General features: G+C 34.8%; 3 protein-coding genes and 1 long non-coding RNA gene across 4 annotated transcripts; all 4 read right to left on the bottom strand.

Annotated features, from left to right (window-relative positions):
* Nucleotides 1-4543: 4543 nt before the first annotated feature.
* LOC149255968 (putative LRR receptor-like serine/threonine-protein kinase At5g48740) lies at nt 4544-6713 on the bottom strand. Its single transcript, XM_089457347.1, has 7 exons — nt 6588-6713; nt 6020-6219; nt 5822-5948; nt 5665-5733; nt 5367-5556; nt 5066-5198; nt 4544-4947 (listed from the first exon to the last, which is right to left on the bottom strand). Exons 1-7 carry the CDS (start codon nt 6703-6705, stop codon nt 4609-4611), a joined length of 1176 nt encoding a protein of 391 aa, XP_089313473.1. The 5' UTR covers nt 6706-6713; the 3' UTR covers nt 4544-4608.
* Nucleotides 6714-6858: 145 nt separating this feature from the next.
* Nucleotides 6859-8684, bottom strand: LOC149255967 (receptor like protein 28-like). The gene is made up of 4 exons (XM_089457346.1): nt 8472-8684; nt 7208-7276; nt 7052-7126; nt 6859-6942 (listed from the first exon to the last, which is right to left on the bottom strand). The coding sequence occupies exons 2-4, from the start codon at nt 7243-7245 to the stop codon at nt 6867-6869; spliced, it is 189 nt and encodes a 62-aa protein (XP_089313472.1). The 5' UTR covers nt 7246-7276; nt 8472-8684; the 3' UTR covers nt 6859-6866.
* On the bottom strand, nt 7416-9998 carry LOC149255966 (putative LRR receptor-like serine/threonine-protein kinase At1g51880). The gene is made up of 6 exons (XM_089455167.1): nt 9730-9998; nt 9133-9623; nt 8934-9051; nt 8763-8834; nt 7776-8001; nt 7416-7626 (listed from the first exon to the last, which is right to left on the bottom strand). Exons 1-5 carry the CDS (start codon nt 9975-9977, stop codon nt 7929-7931), a joined length of 1002 nt encoding a protein of 333 aa, XP_089311293.1. The 5' UTR covers nt 9978-9998; the 3' UTR covers nt 7416-7626; nt 7776-7928.
* A 162-nt stretch (nt 9999-10160) lies between these two features.
* On the bottom strand, nt 10161-10553 carry LOC149255965 (uncharacterized). Its single transcript, XR_016266431.1, has 2 exons — nt 10401-10553; nt 10161-10258 (listed from the first exon to the last, which is right to left on the bottom strand). It is a non-coding gene; the product is annotated as an uncharacterized LOC149255965 (long non-coding RNA).
* Between the last annotated feature and the right edge of the window lie 8503 nt (nt 10554-19056).

The raw sequence follows: 19056 nt of genomic DNA, 5'->3' as shown, positions 1-19056 counted from the left end.
TTTGGAACGTCTGAAAAAGTTAATCCCAATGGGATTTAATTGAGTAGTTAGGATAAATACCCCACATTGGTATCAATTGTAATCAACCAAAGTTTGTGTATTTAATACAGAGATCAACAGTTTGTGTATTTAATACAAAGAAAATAACTTGTCTCTAACCTTTGCCTTGCTCCTCAAGGCTTTGCAACCATCTTGTACCTCAAGAGCATACAGGTTCTTGACCCATGCACCGATTTGTTTCACCTGTCCCATGGCGATGTGTCAAAGGAAAATGTTTCCCTTCCTAAAATTCACATCATAGCCATAGTCTTCCAATACCGTGACCGAAACAAGATTCTTCTTTAGTCCCGGAACATACATCACATATGTGATCCCGAGAGGGGAGCCAAACTCCCTCTGAAAGGTAACCGTACCCAACTCAGTAGCACTATACCTCCCATCATCTCCAAACTCTATGTTATGCTTGAGGTCTTTCTCCTCAAAATCACTAAAGAGATATATGTTCCCCATCACATATGGAACGAGACACCACTGTCAAGATACCACACGCCTCCCATTATAGTGTTGGCCATGCATGCAGTGGGAGTGAAATCAACTTTGAATTGTGAAACTAGAGCTTCACCTACTGCAGCTACTGCAAGCTCCTTCTTGCTTTCTTTCTTCTGTAGGCAATTCATGGCATAGTGCCCGTGCTCGTGAAGTGAAAACAATTGACTTTCGACAAGTCCATCTTCTTGGCATCCACCTCACCTTGGGATTTCTTTCCCTTGGCCTTCTTTGCCTTACTCGCTAAGGGAATGTCCTCTTCCACTTCCTTGGAAGAGGTCCCATCTTTGGTGTTCCATCGAAACTCCCCTTGTACCAAATCTAACCAGAGTCATTCCCAATTTGGCAGCTTCTCCCTCCCATTGATAGAGTCATGATAACTATGCCAACTCTTGGGAAGTCCTAGAAGATCTAGACTCACCATATCATCCTTGACAACAATGATTCCAACACTTCCAATCTCATCTTGACAATGAGTGAACTTGATCAAGTAATTTTGAATTGAGTCGCCCGCCTCCATCTTGATTTTACGAAGTTTGTCCTTCAGGCCAATTTCCTTTGGTCAATGTTGTTCTAATACAAGTTTGTTAATGCTTTCCACATAACATACGGAGTTTCCTTGCCATGGAGACTCGAGACAATCTGGTCTCGAACTCCTTCAAGGATTATCTGCCTAGCCATCGCCACACACTTCTTCCATTCAACCAGATTATGTGCATCTGATGTTGTTGGTTTAGGAATGTCTTGATCAATGAATTCCTTCGAGTCATTATCATCTGGCACAACCTCCATTCTATCCCTCTAGGCTATATAATTTGAGTTTCCTTTTAAAGCATACTCGAGCTACAAACCGTAGAACGCCATCTACCGATCCTGAAGTATGTACTGCAAATTCGAATTTCAACTGTAACCCAAAACTCAAAATTTCGAAATCTCTTCTAGTATAATGTCTTCAGTTCCGATACCATATGGATTTTCCAGTAGATTCACAACTCATGTAATTTCCTAAAACACAAGACAAGAGTCTGCTCTACTCTTTATAGCGGAAGCCCATAAAGATCAATGAAAACAATAATCAGTAAGAGGAAGATAATCAATTACACGTAACATAATATTTATCCAGGGAAAGCCAAAACTCAAAACCCATACTATCTATATTGCATTAATCAAAAATCCAAGAGTAGAATACAATGCTTGTTCTCACAAGAACAATCCTTGCACAAGTATAATCAACTCTCAGCTCACAAGCTAGCCCAAGCCAAATCCTTAGCCTATTCTACAGCTCTCGAAGCCCCTATTTTCTTGCTTAATTCCTAGGATGAATAGCCCGTATTTATAGGGAATTTATGCTTCCAAAACTATACAATCCTAATTAGGTCCTCTTCTTGATTGTATGCATGATATTTACAACTCATTAAATCATACAACTAATAGTACATTGTCCCTGCACCCTAATCTCAACTAGGTCTTTCTTAAAACTGACATGCATGAGTTTCTAATGAGTGAATTTTCAGTTATCTGGAGTAGCTCTTGTGGATGTGCCAATGCACTAACTAACTGTTAATCCTCTACTAGTTCAACAAACAATTTTTAATTAGTTTAACTGACTATAACTCGGTAAAACTGAGTTATCTAATTACAACTCAATCTGAACTCATATTTGACCCCTAAAATCTAGGGAGAACATATACATGACTTCCAAAAGATTCCAACTTGAAATTCCTAAGCTAATTAAGTTAATTAAACTTAATTAACTATTTACAAGTTGCTATGAGAATAGAATTCGATTTTAATTCACAACTTAATTCGAGGTCAAATTAAATTGGAAATTCTGAATTCTATTTTTAACATTTCTTGTTGCTATTTTCAACATATGAATTTGAAGGTCATGAAGACAAAGTTTATAAATTGAAAAAAGCACTGTGGACTCAAACAACCTCCGAGAATCTAGTATAGAAAAATTGACAGTTATATGATCAAGAATGGACTTAGCAGAAGCAACATTGAACCAATACTGTACACAAATGTAAATGAGCATGGTCAAATTTTGATTGTTTGTTTGCATGTAGATGATATGATTTATACTAGTGATCTTGAACTAGACTAGTTTAAAGTACCAATGAAGAAAGAATTTGAAATGATAGATCTTAGTCTTATGAAATATTTTCTTGGCATAGAAGCTGAGCAATCAGAGAAGGAATTTTATTTGTCAAAATAAATATGAAAAAAATTGCTAAAATTATTCAAAATGGAAAGTTGCAACCCTGCTCCTACACAATAGTGATAGGTACAAAGTTAAGTAAGGATGATGAAAGATCATATGTAAATCCAACTCTATTCAGAAGATTGGTTAAAAATCTTATATATCTCACGGCTACAAGATTAGATATTATGCATGAAGTTAGTCTGGTTTCTAGATTTATGGAGTCATCAAAAGAATCACATTGAAAAGCTAGAAAAAGGATTGTGAGATAATAGTAAGAACTACAAATTGTGGCATATTATATGAAAGCACAAAAAAGAAAGATTTGGTTGGTTACAGTGATAGTGATTTTATAGGAAGTTTGGATGATAGGGAAAAACACTTTTGGTTATTTATTTCATCTTGGTTTAGGTGTGATATCATGGACATCTAAGAAGCAGTCTATTGTGACACTTTCATAAGAAGAATAAAAATATGTAACAACGACATCAACAACATGTCAAATAGTATGATTACGAGGACTTTTAATGGACTTCGGGAGAAACAAGAAGGTCAACAACAATCTATTGTGACAACATCTAAGTCATTGCACTACCGAACTATATTGTGTTTCATGAAAAGAGAAAACTTATAGATACAAGATATCATTTTTTAAGAGAACTTGTGAGCAATGGAGAAGTTTATTCAAAGCCTTTTAAATCAAATGATCAATTGGGTGATATATTCACTAAGCCACTAGGAAAAGATGTCCTTGAGTTTCATAGAGGAAACTTAGGTGTTGTGAAGCTAGAGGAGACTTAGAATAGCAAGCATGTTTGAGTTGTGATGAGTAGTGTTTTAGTTTAGAGGTCATAATTAAAGGGGAGTGTTGAAAATATCTAATTATTCCAACAAGCAGAGTAGTCTATATTAAAAGTGTGAGTTAATTTGAGCAAGTGTGACTTAGTTCGAGTTCAGTTTATATTTGGGAAAGCCAAATTTAGTGTGGGTTTACATGAAAACGTTAACCCAAATGAGCTTTAGTTGAGTGGTTAGTTAGAAAGCATAAATACTCCACATTAAGATCAATTATAATCAATCAAATTTGTGTGTTTAATAGGGAAAAACACAAATTGTGTGTTTTGTGTGTGAATTTTTGTCTTTTCCATATTGCCTTTCCAACGCATATGAGAAAGATTAATAAATATCCGAAAGGATTGGAAGATGAAAAAGGAAAATCGAAACTTAATTGTGAACGGATTATTTGACTGTCAACCGTTAATTAATCATCAAGCACATTCTATTAATTTTTTTCCTAAAAACAAATCAGATCAGAGGGTGCCTGTGCTCTTTTAATTTCAAGGACAAAATTTTTATGGGGCTTATACGAACTAGAGTTAAATGCATATAATCTTCGAAAGTGGCACTTGTCATTTTGTGTGCTCTGTCTAAATGAAAAAATGTTTCATTGCAATGGTCAGTTTGGATTTCATTTTCTATCCTTTTTCACTGTAGTTTCTGGGAGCAGAGCATACACGAATTTAATGGTAACAATATGAAGCACCATGTTTTTCTACTGAAGCATCAGATTGTTACGATTGTTTAGTTCGATTGAGAAGAACTTAATTTTCATATGCTGGCAACGGGTATTACTCATACCTTCACATTCGTTGTTGCTTCAGAATCCGAAATTACTACCTCATTCAAATTTATTAGCATTGACTCTAAGACAAAAAGGAAATTACTACCTCATTCAAATTTATTGAACGATTATACAAAAATATAAAGTTTGAGAAAGATAGTATTTTTATAAAGAAGGTTAAACATTCTTTAGAATTAGAGTTCTGTTCGCCCCTCTCGTTCGATCCATAACTGCGAAGTTATCTTCCTTCATTTGGCATGTTGGAGCTGTTATCGCTCCACTCCATTCCTTCGCGTTTAGTTGAATTCGCCTGGCCAGTCAATGCATGCCCATTTTGGATACCATTCTCCTCTGCAATTGAAATAGAATCATTATCCTCATGTTTGATAGCCTCTTTGAGCTCTGCCACTACCTCACTCACAGGCGGCCTAGAAGACGGTAAAGCCTGTACACATCTCATGGCTGTTTTGGCAACATTAATCATGGATTTCAGGCAGTAATCTCCACACAACCTTTTGTCTATGACATCTATTATTCTGCCACCATTTTCATCGGTCTCTAGTAGATGCGGTGTCACCTGTAACGCGATGCCGATACTCATGGTTAGTCTCAAGCAGAAGATGCACTACTGCATATTCTGTTCTCAGTGTTGTTAAATATGTATATTTTGGATGATTGATAGTAAGGTTCCTTACCCATCGAATTATGTTTAGTTCTTCTTCAGGTAAATTTATATCTATGGGTGGTCTACCACATATGATCTCTAACAACACCACTCCAAAACTATACACGTCACTCTTCTCCGTCAACATTTGAGTGTTGTAATATCTGGCAGGATAAAAACAAGTATGGTGAAAAAATCATATGTACTCTTAATTATACATGAATTCCTTAAAAAATTAGATGACAAATATGGTGAAAAAATCATATGCACTCTTAATTATACATTGAATTCCTTTAACATAAAGAATATTGCAGAGAGAGTAAGTTATATACTCTGGATCCAGATATCCGAACGTTCCTTTGACTGTCGTGGTAACATGAGTAGCCTCTTCATCCGTTGTCACCCTCGAAAGACCGAAATCGGCCAACTTCCCATTCAAATTGCCATCCAAAAGTATGTTGGCCGTCTTGATGTCCCTGTGAATTACTTTTGGGGTGCAACCCACGTGCAGGTATTCCAAACCTTTACATAGAAATCGGAAATCAATAAGATGAGACACATCAATAGCTATTTTACCTTTTAGATTGTACATATCGACTGTATTTCAAAATAATTAAGAGAAATAATTACCCTGTGCTGCATCTAAAGCTATTCTGAGCCTTCTTTTCCAATTTAGATATGAATTTTCTGCACGAGGACCTGAAAAAGAAGACAACAACCAAATGTTTGTTGGTTACCTTGGCTATTTTATTGACTGAAACAAACATATTTTACATTGCATAATTACCATAAAGGTGGTCTCGTAGGGATCCTCCTGACATGTGTTCGTAGATCAGCATAACTTGTTCGGTTTTGCTACAGTAGCCCAATAAAGATACCAAGTTCCTATGGTTGATTTTAGAAAGAAGATCAACCTGAGATACATATAATAATAGTTAGGGTGCAGCCAAAACTGACATTGAACCGTATTATATCTGAGAATTACCTCGTTCAAAAACTCTTGAATTCCTTGTCGGGAGAATAAGGATAGCACTTTCACAGCTATGACTTTTCCTTCGGGCAATTTGCCAAAGAACACCGAACCAAATCCCCCTCGTCCGATTTCCCTTCTAAAATTTTGTGTGGCAGCTATCATCTCATCTAGAGTGAAGGCACGTGCATTTGACACCATATTCATCAAGCGGTCTGCAAATCGTTAATGGAAAGTACAGTTAATAATAGTAAAAACACAACGATTTTCCATTTATTGCTTACACTCCAACTATGTATATATTATAATATATATCTTGGCCACCTTTTTCCCCAAAAAATAGTGGAAATTTGTAGGATTTTGATGAAAATTTGGTAGAAATTTTAGGAAATCTGAGTTATAACTATTAAGCTTTCAGATTTCAGGTGTTCAGAAGTTGTTGATGGTGCTTGATAATGTTAAATTTATTTCTACTGTCAAAAAAACCATAAAAACACAGTCTGACTCCAGCAAAAAAAACTTTCCTAACAAAATTGTAGGCTCTGTACCCGAAGCCTATTATAATAGAATTTCTAATACTTACCTTGGTTCAAGAAATGTTTGCTTTCAGTAGCTACAACCTCTTCTTTTATTCTCAATTTTACAAATTGATCTACCATCAACGCGATGAATAGAATTCCCAGGACAACCATCAATTTCATGTTTTTTTTCTTGTCGAGATTACATTCCCTCTTACCCATCCGTAGGTAGGGATTTCCAGAGCAACTGCAAAACACCGAAAGACATTTTTCCATAAACGTCATGCACTTGGATCTTAAAACAATTTTTTGTACGAGCATAAGAAATATAAAATAGGATATTATTACTTGAGTTTCAACGAACAATTAAGGAGCAGGCGATCAGGAAATACACCGCTGAAATTATTGTTTGCTATATTTCTGTGACAAAAAGTTGAAACAACTGAGTCAATATTCATCGATTAACTGTATTGAATTTTGAAAAACACTTCTAAAAATCAAATAGAAAAAGAAAAAGAGGGAGACGTACAATTCTTGAAGATTTGGTAAATCAGAAAGCCACCACCACTCAACATTACCATTCAGTTTATTGTTTTGTAAATATCTGCATAGTCAATTTTGGTTTTGTGAAAATGAACAGCTGAAAAATTCCACAAAATGAAAGTTGTGTTTAAAAGGTATTTACAGTCGCTCCAATTTGTCTCGAGTGACCAAAATTGGCATTGGTCCAGTGAATTGATTGTCATTGACAGACCTGTTAATTTCGACACAAACATTCAGTACAAAAATTGTTAATTAATTCTACTTAATTTTGAATAAAAGTTTGACCAAAAAACACAAATTAACAATAAAAAGAGAAAAGACGCCAACGTACACTTCTCGAAGATTTCGTACAAAAGATAGCCACTCAAGAGTGCCATCCAAGTTATTGTTTTGTAAATTTCTGCATAGTAACCAAAGTTAATCTTTGATTTATGAAAATATATGGCAACAAAAGAACCCACGAAATGGAAGTTGTGTTGGACAGTTACTTACAATCGCTCCATTGCGTATAGATTGGCCCCAATTGGCATTGGTCCCGTGAAGCCATTATGGTCGAGAGACCTGTTATAATTTCAACACAAATAGGTAAGTATCGCACAGATGATTATCCAAAAGCATTGAGTACAAATTTTACTAAATAATTCTATTTGGTTTTTGAACAAAGACTTCAAAAAAGTTAAATAGAAAAAAGAGAAAAGAGGCAGACGTACAACTCTTGAAGGGCACTGAGATTAGATAGAAACTCAAGAGTCCCATTAAGGTTATTGTTTTGTAAATATCTGCGGAGTAACCAAAGTAAATTTTTGTTTAAATGTATAGCAACAAAAGAACCCACAAAATGAAAGTTCTCTTTTAGGAGAAACTTACAGTCCCCATAAGTTCACTAAATTGGTCAAATCTGGCACTGGTCCCGTTAAGTGATTATCGGCAAGAGACCTGCTAATTCCAACACAAAATGGTAAATGCTGCACAGATGATTATCAGCTGACATAATATTCAAACGAATAGGAAGTTGTGTTGGACAGTAACTTACAAAAATCAAATAGAAAAAGAGGGAGACGTACAATTCTTGAAGATTTGGTAAATCAGAAAGCCACTCCTCAACATTACCATTCAGTTTATTGTTTTGTAAATATCTGCATAGTCAATTTTGGTTTTGTGAAAATGAACAGCCGAAAAATTCCACAAAATGAAATTTGCGTTTAAAAGGTATTTACAGTCGCTCCAATTTGTCTAGACTGGACAAATTTGGCATTGCTCCAGTGAATTGATTATGATTGAGAGACCTGTTAATTTCGACACAAACATTCAGTACAAAATTTGTTAATTAATTCTACTTAATTTTGAATAAAAGTTTGACCAAAAAACACAAATTAACAATAAAAAGAGAAAAGACGCCAACGTACACTTCTCGAAGATTTTCTAGATAAGGTAGCCACTCAAGAGTGCCATTCAAGTTATTGTTTTGTAAATTTCTGCATAGTAACCAAAGTTAATCTTTGATTTATGAAAATATATGGCAACAAAAGAACCCACGAAATGGAAGCTGTGTTCGAGATTAACTTACAATCGCTCCAATTCGTATAGATTGGCACAGATGATTATTATATAATTCTATTTGGTTTCATTTGGAGAATTTCTTAAAAGGGCAAATTATAGGTTACGCACAGATAAAAAGAGGGTCTAATTTTGCTTACAGATTAACCAATGAATTCAGCTTTGCAATCTCGCCAGGCACCGCTCCCGTAAGATTCCTTCCCGACAAATTTCTGGCAACAAGAGTATCATCTTGGCATGTTACAATTTCGCTTATATGCCTCATGATTTCACGATTTCAGCAGTAAAAGAAATCGAAGAATTTAACTTACAGTTCAGAAATTTTGCTGTTATTACAGCTAATTCCATCCCACGGTATCAGATAGCAAGGATCAGGAGAAATCCAATCTTTTATGTGAAATCTACTTTTGATAGCGTTAAGAGCGTCAACTGCATTTTGAGAACTTCGTTAGGCGTTGATTTGTAATATTGTAATTTACTTATGAGAAATTTAGCGAGGGCAAGCCTTACTCTCTTCAGAATCTGTTGCCTGGTCCGACTGATGTATCCCGTAACACTCGATAGCGTTGATTATAGGAGGAAGGGTGGAGTCACTGCTCTTAAGCAGATCTAAACGATTTGGTGCAGTATCTAGATAGAATGTGAACTCTTGAGCAGAATAATTTCGGCTCAAAGTAATGGTTCCAGGCTGTGGGAGACCATTCACGGAGACCGAAAATGATCTAGATTGAGACATATTCAACCTCTCGATCTCTGCAAAATATAATAGCAGTAATGTCTGATCCGGCGCGGATATTGGTTGGTCATTGAATAGTGCCCAACTTATCAATAAAATGTCGTCCGGGTTGTTTACAACCCGTGCAGTTTGCAAGACAGCAGTTGGAGGAAGGCCATTGGCATTATTTGTCGAAATAGGCTCTTTCGAACTTATATCTTCTAAATCTGAACTTATAGCTTCTAAATCTGATGTCCAGATGCGGTCGAATTTGTCCTGAGGATACCTGCTCAATCAACCATCCAAAGCTATGCATGTCAAACATTACCCAAAAAAACATGGCAACCATCCAAAGCTCAACCGCACTAAATTGGTTCAAATAAAAAGCTCACCTCACTGTCGAATTTCCACCCACATCATATCTTGATAATGTGTCCAAGATTGTTCCTGGCTGAGCGTTTTTATACATGCCCTCTTGGAGCCTCCTCATCTCGATCGCAGAGATAGATGGAACACCATAGTCGGATGTATCGTTAAGTCCGACCAAACAAATGTACAACACTCTGCCTTTAGTAACCAATATAAATTCGTACAAAATTGGATTAAGCATATCTAATGTAACATTTCGCTGAGCCAGCATATCCACTGTCTCAATAGAGAAAGTGAAGGAACCATTAATCATGAAAGGGGGGAACCATAATCTTAAGAGGTAAGGCACGTCAGGGGCCACTGGCAACTGATAGCAAGACTTGTTAAGAGGTTTTGGGAAATAACGTAAACTATGCAAGTATGACCCATAGGCACTGATCTCCTCTATTTCTAGTGACTGACCGACATCTATGTAATGAGCATCAGTTATCCATGTTATATTGTTGTCCGCCGTGTGATTCGTATTTGCTCCACAACTGATACTCAGAAAGTCTGCACGCCGCAAGAAAATAATAAACAAATCAAATATCTTGTTCCCCAAATCGTAGAAGAGTCGTTCGATATAAAATGACGACTGTAAAAAGTAGACGAAAGAGAAATACTGCAACGTTGCATAAAGGTTAGAGGCGGATACCTGGTTGAGCAGTGATCACATAGAATAAACTCAGCAAAAGCATTACTACGGGAGCTATCCATGCGGTCCATTTGCCATAACAAATTCTATCCATGGTGACACCAGTTTTCCTTAAGTTATCGAGAAGCAGTGGATTGGAAGAAGAATACGGAGCTCAATCCAAGTTTATCTTTTACATATCATTTTTGGGCCGAGCCTCTCCTCTTAAATAAGGATATCTTCCTATGTAAATAAGATAATAATAATAAAGTCAACTTTGCAGTAAAGTAATATAAATATTGTTGTAGGTGGAGATATATACAATTAGATTTTCAAATATTATTTAAATTTAATATTTATTTTATATACTTTTCAACTAAGTGCATATTAATTAAATTTAATATTTTATTTTATATATTTTTCTAGGAAGTGTATATTAATGTGAGTTGTTTTTTTACAATTTTTTAAAAGTTTTTCTGGTGGGTATGTTTAATTTCTTTAAAATTTGGTAGGAATTTATTGAAAACTCAAATTTGATGGGAAATCTCTGCACAATGCAAGTGCCCTAAGGGTTCTTCAAGGTGTTGAATCCATATATACAATCAAAAAACCAGTTTAAATAACACAAATCAAGATTTCACTTCATATTTTTAAATTGGATTCCCGAAAATCCAAAAAATTACACTAAAAACAACTCCATATTAATATATGTTACATTAATTCTGTGATGAGACCTGGATGAGTGTTGGAATTTGGCCTTCATAGGGTCTTCTTTTCATGTTTAAAATTTTTATTTTAGAAGTTTAAAAATTTTGTATTTCACTTATGAAGTGTTCTAAAGTTTATTAAACTTATTTTTTGATGGTTTATTAATTTTTTAATGTTATTTTATTATTTTATATTAAATTGTGTTTTATTTGGGCTAGGATTTGTTAAGGTGTTACTTGGAGACTAATGACAAACTACTTGCCAGAAATCTTTGGGTGTCAAAATAAGCCTAGTCATGTACTTTTGACCACAAGCTAGCTCGACAATCGTGCCGAAGTGTCTGTGACATCCATTTATGCATGGAGCAAGACTGCAAGGAGTAGGCGACGACATTAATGTTGTCTCTCCTCACACCTCTCTCAGACTTATGGTGTGAGAGTGATCGGAATTGTTTCACATTAATAATTTGTGTTCCGATTTTTAAGAGCCACGTATCCTAATGTTCAATCATCATTTTTCCCCACTGTATGTATATCTAGTTACCATTTCTCTTTTTATGTAAGGTCTAGTTTATGTAAAGTTTTGTCAGTTGGTGTAGTTTTTAAGTGTGTTTTTTTATAGTTTTTGACAGATTGAGGAAAACAATTGTGGCCAAATCTTAATTTGTGTTGTTTAATCTAGTTTTTTTTTACTATATATAGATTAAGAACCATCAAAAATCCATGGGGCAATTTGATTGTGAAGAGTTCACCTGTGAAAATTGTGATTTCAATGAATCCGTGTCGAATAATAGACAAATTAAATCGCAAAATAAACCAAAAAACTTTCCAAAAAATTACACTTAAAAACTACTCGATGAAAATTGTCTTTGCTTCCAAATAAGATAATAAAAAAACACACAAACTCCTTTGCGTTTAACGCAAAATATGATATAAACATTTTTACCAAAAATAATAGCATGCTTTTGAACGTTTTCATTGGTTGTGTAATGGAGAACAATTTTTCATGTTAAATACGTGGAATGAGAATAGAATCAACATCAAAACTTTTGCTATAGATAAGCATATTTTTTGGGAAGTGCAGGGCATAGTCGATGGAATATATTGGTGAAGACAAAATTGTGCTCACCACTACAATTGACTCTGATGAATTAGTCCATTCCTACATGTTTGCCTCTCTTTACATGCAATCCCCGTTACTAAGGTACGTTTTTTCAAGCTACACATAGTCCATTTGAGTAAGTTGCATTAAAATGTTTTGGTGTTGGATTTAAGTAAATATTTTGTTGTAAATTACGAGGATGATTTTCCATGTTCGTGGACTGTGTTATGGAAAAAAATCATCTAAACGGTTAATGGTGAGAAAATGGCTAGTAGATGGGAGTTTTTTATCACTTATTTTTTTAGGTCTCCATGGCATTTGAGATATTAATGCAGATGGGTGCCCATAATTGAGAGTCATGATGGATCTAAAATGTGCATAAAATTAGCTACTACTGTTAACGTTGGTTTTTTTGTATGTTTTGATATGGTTCATGTAATGTGTGCAGATTTCGATGGCTAGAAAGATCTATTCCTAAGGTTGCTGCCTACCAGATCATTAATGATGAAGTGATGTTGTATGGAAATCCTAGATTGAATTTGAATTTGGCTTCTTTTGTCATTATTGGATGGACCCTGAATGTGGTAAGCTTATGATGTCTTCACCAATAAAAATTATGTAGATATAGATGAACACCCAGTCACTATAGGTTAGCATATTGAATCACCATGTTGTGTATTTGAATCGTTAAATACACATTTACATTTTCTTTTGATTTATTCATTTATATGCATTGGTCAAAGATTGGAATAGAATAGCTAGAAACTAGCATACACGAGCCAACAAACACATGCTCGAACAGATTATATGTTTTAGTTTTATATGCAACACATGAGCTATAATATAATATTTGTGGTTGAAAATGAAAAATAGAGGTTAATGGAACAGAATAAATGATATGAAACACATAGAAATAGATGAACCACAAATCTCCAATTTCTAGCCTTAACCAACCAATAGAGATAGATAGATCACATCTCCATTGTCTAACTTTAATTAACCCAACTTTATTATTATTACTTAAGGCAATATTTACAAATTTTACACTCAAGTCAGAACTTGAAAGCATGTATTTAAAAGACAGAATTATCTAATAAAGATCACAATGGGAACTTGTCTTAATAAAGTGATAATCAATATCACATTCCATGGGACATGTTTGAAGAATCTAAATGAGTAAAACAATCATTGAGAAAAAACTCCCAAAACATGAGCGAGAAGAATTTTGCCATAAGGGGAAAGAACATGAAGAAAGAAAAGGTTAGACAGTTCAAGCTAAGACTACATTGAATATCATCACCTTGTGACTGGTCCTGCAGGAAGCTAGTTGTAAAACTAGAGAGGAAGAGGAATTATTGATAATAATATTTTTGTCATTTTTAGAGGTTTCTTTCTAGACCAAATCGTGAATGGTAGCCATGTCATGATTATTAATATAATTTAGACTTAGTTTAACTAATAGACATAATTATTTTTTTTATTATCTAAATTGGGTAATATAATTTTAAGCAATATTGTAATTTTTTATCAATTAAAATGTACTTTTGAATGCATTAAGGAATTTAGCACCCTAAAAAACTTTTAAGGCACTCTAACTAATTTGTAGATTAAACAACTTAAACTTATGATTCTTAAAAATATCTATCAATTTTAGGAAAATTTGACCAAAAAAAAGCCATTTCATATATTATTTAAACTACTTGTATAGTTTATGATGCTACATATCATTTTCTCCTAAAATATATTATATTAGTGTTACTCATGTTGTCAAATTGTTGTGACAGAATTGATGTGTAATTATAATAGCTCACTTGTTCCATGTCGAAGTGGAGAATGGAGATCAGGCTATTTACGTTGCAACAGTGGGATCGTTTGAAACCATCATACTAGCAGGTCTAGCATTTAAATGCAAATGGCTCTCCTGAGCAAAAATCACTAAGCATGGTCAATTTTAGGGGCGAATTTTAGCCCAAGGGCAAAATTTAAGGGGTTTTGCATTTTAGAGGGGCAAATTTTTTATAAAACACCCATTTGATATAGTTAGCCCAACTTTTATTTAAAAAATAATTATTTTTTTCATTTTAGCCCCCAAAAAAAGGGGCGGCTAAACCATGCAAAACTCATTTGGCCTGATTCGCCTGGGTTTAGGAGGTTAAATTCTTGCAAATCGACCAATTTTTTGCTTTGAGATGTTAAATTCTTGCAAATCACCCATTTTCTGGTTTGGGAGGTTGTTAAATTCTTGCAAATCGCCCATTTTCTGGTTTGGGAGGTTGTTAAATTCTTGCAAATCACCCATTTTCTGGTTTGGGAGGTTGTTAAATTCTTGCAAATCGTACATTTTCTGGTTTGGGAGGTTGGATTTGCTCCCAATTACCCTAATTTCCTGATTTCTTGGTTTTCAAATGGAGGGCAAGGGTGATACGGCTCCTTGTTTTCAAATCTGGTTTTCATCGATGGCAAGGATGTATAAATTTGGTAGTCAGTTTGTGAATCCTCAATTTCTAATTTCTGAGTTGGCTACATTTCTGATTTTTGAGTTGGTGACTCCTTTCAAGCAGCGCCAGGACCAAGGTATACATTCTGTGAATCGAATCATCCTCCATTTCTTGGTGACTCGTTGCAGGCAGCGCAAGGTATCAATTTTGTGAAAGAATCCTCCATTTGGACCATTTCTGAATTGTTGACTCGTTGCCAGGTAAGCAGCAACCATTCAACTACTTGAATATGAATATGCTTATACATTATTTTTGGCTCTTCGTGTCTGCATACAACATTTGCAGACTTTGCCCCTGTCTATGCGTGTCACTTATCGATTGGTTGTGGGGCATTTCTCAAATTATGTGTAGTTTCTATTCCAATTTGCAACACGTTTTATGCTTGTTGATTTGTCCAGAGGCTCAAGTCACCCGGCACTATTTCAATTTCCTCGAAGATGTGTGTAGACTCTAGAGCTGGAATCTAATCTTCTTTCTCTACCCGAGGCTAATGCCCTTGCCTCCATCCCTGTGCATTCCAGACTCATCTCCAGCCACGAATTATAGCTTACATTGCATGAATTGAAGGTTAATTCATTGTTTCCACCAGCCTGTAACCTTTAGTCACTTTTCTAAAACATATCACTGCATTACCCTATATATTTGTATTCAGTCACTAATGTGAAAGATATGATGTAATATAAATAAAATTGTTAGATGTCCCATGTCTACTGTGAGTGACAGATTAGTTGGGATGGTTAATTTCAAAGTGCAGTCTGTCGATGTTTTCCTTTAGGAATGTTCATGACTGCTTTTATGTCTCATTTATCTGAGAATGTTTATTGAGTTCATATTTTTCATTCCATAAGAGCAAGTTTGTGTTGCAGCTAGATTGATTTTAATTGCAGCTCAAGTTTGCACAAACCCATAATGTTGCAAAGAGAGGAGAACTACAAATCCCTATTCCAATTATCTAATCTTCTTTCTCTACTCAAGGCTAATGCCCTTGCCTCCATCCCTGTGCATTCCAGACTCATCTCCAGCCACGAATTATAGCTTACATTGCATGAATTGAAGGTTAATTCATTGTTTCCACCAGCCTGCAACCATTAGTTACTTTTCTAAAATATATCATTGAATTACCCTATATATTTGTATTCAGTCATTAATGTTTATAACAATCACATTCAGTCACATATTTGTATTTGTATTTGTGTCCAGTCACTAATGTTTATAACAATCACATTCAGTCACATATTTGTATTGTGTATCACAGGATGTATAGTCTTAGGCACTAGCAGAGGCATGATGATGAGGATGAAGAGCCTCCTGCCAAAAAGAAAAAATGAGATACTAGCCTTTTTTAGGTAGTCTTTGCAATTTTGCTTAGGACATTGTTTTTAGCTAGTCTTGGGGCATTCAGATTGTGTTTTGTGGACATGCATGGAAAGGCCTCCCCAATCCTGTAGGGAAGGATCTTTCTATGCTTTTGTAAGTGATGTCTTCTCCTATGTTACTCCGAACTTCCATGCCTTGGATTTTGGCTGGGGAATTTAATTCTATGTTTCTAGACATTCCTTTTACATGAGATTCTTGTCTTTATTGTTTTGGCAATTAGCACATGCATCTTTTTGTAATTATCTTATTGTTATCTTTTAGATAGCATAATACATTAATATGTTTCCATGCCATCCGTTTTGGAGTTTCACTGTAGTAACTCTCATATTACACCCATAGTTATCTTACTGTGCTTCCTCTGTTTTTATCACAATTATTTTACATTCATTATTATGCTTGTGTGTGTTAGCATGTTGTTCGATATCTATTGGTTCCCTTTATGTTCTAGCTCAAGCCATTATGAATGCTCTTCTTGGATATGTAATTGCATTCCGTCCTTCACTTTTTTTGTGGAATTAGTATTGCTGATTTAGGTAAATCTGCAGTAAACATATTGTATATGATAATGCACGACATCTACATTATCATGCTTTAATAAATTTTTCTATTGAAAATGTTGTATGCATGTTCCTTATTTTCAGGCCAACTCGAAGTACTTTAGTTAGTGCGTTTCTTTTATTCCATAGCCAGGAGTCTTACTGGTCATGTGCGCATAGGTGTAATTATTGTGCACAATTTATTTATTGAAACATAACAACCTATCCTATCTAGGAAGCATTTGTCTATGTTGTTTTATAGTATGTGTAGTCTTAGGCACTAACAGAGGCATGGTCTCAACATTTATGACAATGTATTAACATGTCAAAGATATAATATTGGTTGTCAGTGTTGAACCTCACATTCCTACCACCATTTTCACCGAATTCCTTAGTTTTGGCAAGATCACAATCTAGGCCTTTGTTCCCATCTTCATATTCCTTTTCATTGATCTGCATTGGTTAAGGGCTTCAGTGACCAGCTAATCTATCTAAAAAACCTCAGTTTTTTTAAAGTAGGTTGAGAAGGCATTATTTTTTTTCACAGAAGGAAAATAAGCCTCATACATGGCCTCAGAATATTCGAAGTATCTCAAATACCTCAGTCAAAGTTAGTTAAGAATTCTTTTATAAGATTGAACAGATGCTTTAGTTTTCAGTGTTATCCAGTATCTAACCTGAGTAGTATATGACATAATCACATGAGTTTGACCAGCTATTGCAATGTTTAAGGAGACAAATGATATGATTTTTTAAAACAACTAGTGTTATGTTTCTTACTCTGGAGTATGGCCATGGATTAAGTAAAATATGGTATCGAACTCCAATTTGTTGCCTCTGATCTATGGGGAAATCAATTAAAGGATGAAAGATCCAAGGCTCAAGAATCGTAGAAGATGATCCAAATTAGTTTGAAATTCTTTAATAAGTGAAAAAACCAGTGAAGGTGTCTTCAGGAAGTCTGCTAAGGCTTGTTTGAATTGCAATCCCTAGATTGAAAGGTATGTGTTACTTCTCTTAGTGATTTTTAGTTGAAATTATTTTGAAGAAGATCTCATAGTGAGGACGAGAAAATAGAAAATATGTTGCATTTAAACAAGTGCTAGTGTTCTTGGTTCCACATTGAGTGTATGAAATCGTTGGTGTTTAACAATACCACAAATGCACATGCACATACTCATATGCTACACAGTTGGCAAACGAAATCGCTTAGCACCGGCCCTTTCATTGATCTGCATTGGTTATATTATGTGCATATGATTATGTGTAGGGTGTCAGGGTGTGACATCCATCTAGGGAAGTAATATGAAGTTTCTATCTGCATTTCTAAGGGAAGAAAGGTGTGTGAAAAAGGAAAGGGTATGTTGTGGATACTCCTAGAAATCTTTAAAATGGATTTTTATTACGATTCCCTGCCTCAAATGAACGTTGATTGAGATACCATATTATTTCCTTATTTTTCTATTTTTAAAGAGGTCTGATACCTCTATAAATTCTTTCAAATTTATTTTGTTGCTTCACTTTGCTAGCTAGAATTAGGCCACAAAACTTATATTTTTATTTTTCGTTCTTCTTGTACATATGCATAGGACCTTCAACCTAAAATAAGTCTCTCTTTTGAGCTCAATAAAAAATCTAGACCTTTTGAAACTTGACTTATATTCTTCCTTCTGGTCTTCGTTCTATCACAGTGATCTATCTTTACTTAAATTTTCACTTACAGGTTCCTCTTGTAGCCATGTATTTGGTCCTGTAAGATTTCGACTACCTCCTAGATACTAGGCCTGATTTGGAGTTATGATGTTAATAGATTACCTAGAAGTAATCCATAAAATTTCATTTTAAAAATGGGTTTTTCATAGAGATAAAAAAACGTTCCTTAAATTTTTTTGGTGGTTTCCTGCACAGATCTTTGATCTAGTTTGAGAGGTTTATACTAATATAGGTATGCTCAAAAAATGGCCTTCGTCACTTCTAGTTTTTTTGGTTCTATGATTATGCAAACAAACCATTCTTTTCTGCATTATGGAGCAATGCAAAGGTCCCTCTTGTGTTCTTCTAGTTGCATATACTTTTGACATTAGCTCTAATACCATGTTGAGAAATTCTTAGGAAATCATTCACTCTAATACATCTAAAACCTCAATTTGAATCTAAGGAAGGTCAAGAGTCTATTTAAGGGCCTCAGTGACTAGCTAATCTATCTAAAAAACCTCATTGTTTTTAAAGTAGGTTGAGAAGGCATTATATTTTTTCACAGATGGAAAATAAGCCTCATACATGGCCTCAGAATATTCAAAGTATCTCAAATACCTCAGTCAAAGTTAGTTAAGATTTCTTTTATAATATTGAATAGATGCTTTAGTTTTCAGTGTTATCCAGTATCTAACTTGAGCAGTATATGATATAATCACATGAGTTTGACCAGCTATTGCAATGTTTAAGGAGACAAATGGT

Source organism: Pinus tabuliformis, chromosome 7 (genome assembly GCF_031772625.1).
Source record: "Pinus tabuliformis cultivar Carrire ecotype Pingquan chromosome 7, CPIR1, whole genome shotgun sequence".
NCBI lineage: Eukaryota > Viridiplantae > Streptophyta > Pinopsida > Pinales > Pinaceae > Pinus > Pinus tabuliformis.
Note: the sequence above shows the minus strand (reverse complement) of the source record. Positions and strands in the feature narration are given on the sequence as shown.

What these genes read in the sequence shown, in the direction of transcription:
- LOC149255968 (XM_089457347.1), bottom strand. Translation starts at nt 6,705, where the DNA reads ATGAAATTGATGGTTGTCCTGGGAATTCTATTCATCGCGTTGATGGTA. An exon ending in TTCAAGAGTTTTTGAACGAG is followed by an intron (nt 5,949 to 6,019) that starts GTAATTCTCAGA and finishes TATGTATCTCAG; the next exon opens with GTTGATCTTCTTTCTAAAAT. An exon ending in AACTAAACATAATTCGATGG is followed by an intron (nt 4,948 to 5,065) that starts GTAAGGAACCTT and finishes ATCGCGTTACAG; the next exon opens with GTGACACCGCATCTACTAGA.
- LOC149255967 (XM_089457346.1), bottom strand. Translation starts at nt 7,245, where the DNA reads ATGCCAATTTTGGTCACTCGAGACAAATTGGAGCGACT. An exon ending in CGAGACAAATTGGAGCGACT is followed by an intron (nt 7,127 to 7,207) that starts GTAAATACCTTT and finishes TTGACTATGCAG; the next exon opens with ATATTTACAAAACAATAAAC. An exon ending in TTACCAAATCTTCAAGAATT is followed by an intron (nt 6,943 to 7,051) that starts GTACGTCTCCCT and finishes TTTTTGTCACAG; the next exon opens with AAATATAGCAAACAATAATT.
- LOC149255966 (XM_089455167.1), bottom strand. Translation starts at nt 9,977, where the DNA reads ATGCTGGCTCAGCGAAATGTTACATTAGATATGCTTAATCCAATTTTG. An exon ending in GGTGGAAATTCGACAGTGAG is followed by an intron (nt 9,624 to 9,729) that starts GTGAGCTTTTTA and finishes TTGATTGAGCAG; the next exon opens with GTATCCTCAGGACAAATTCG. An exon ending in GGCAACAGATTCTGAAGAGA is followed by an intron (nt 9,052 to 9,132) that starts GTAAGGCTTGCC and finishes CTCAAAATGCAG; the next exon opens with TTGACGCTCTTAACGCTATC.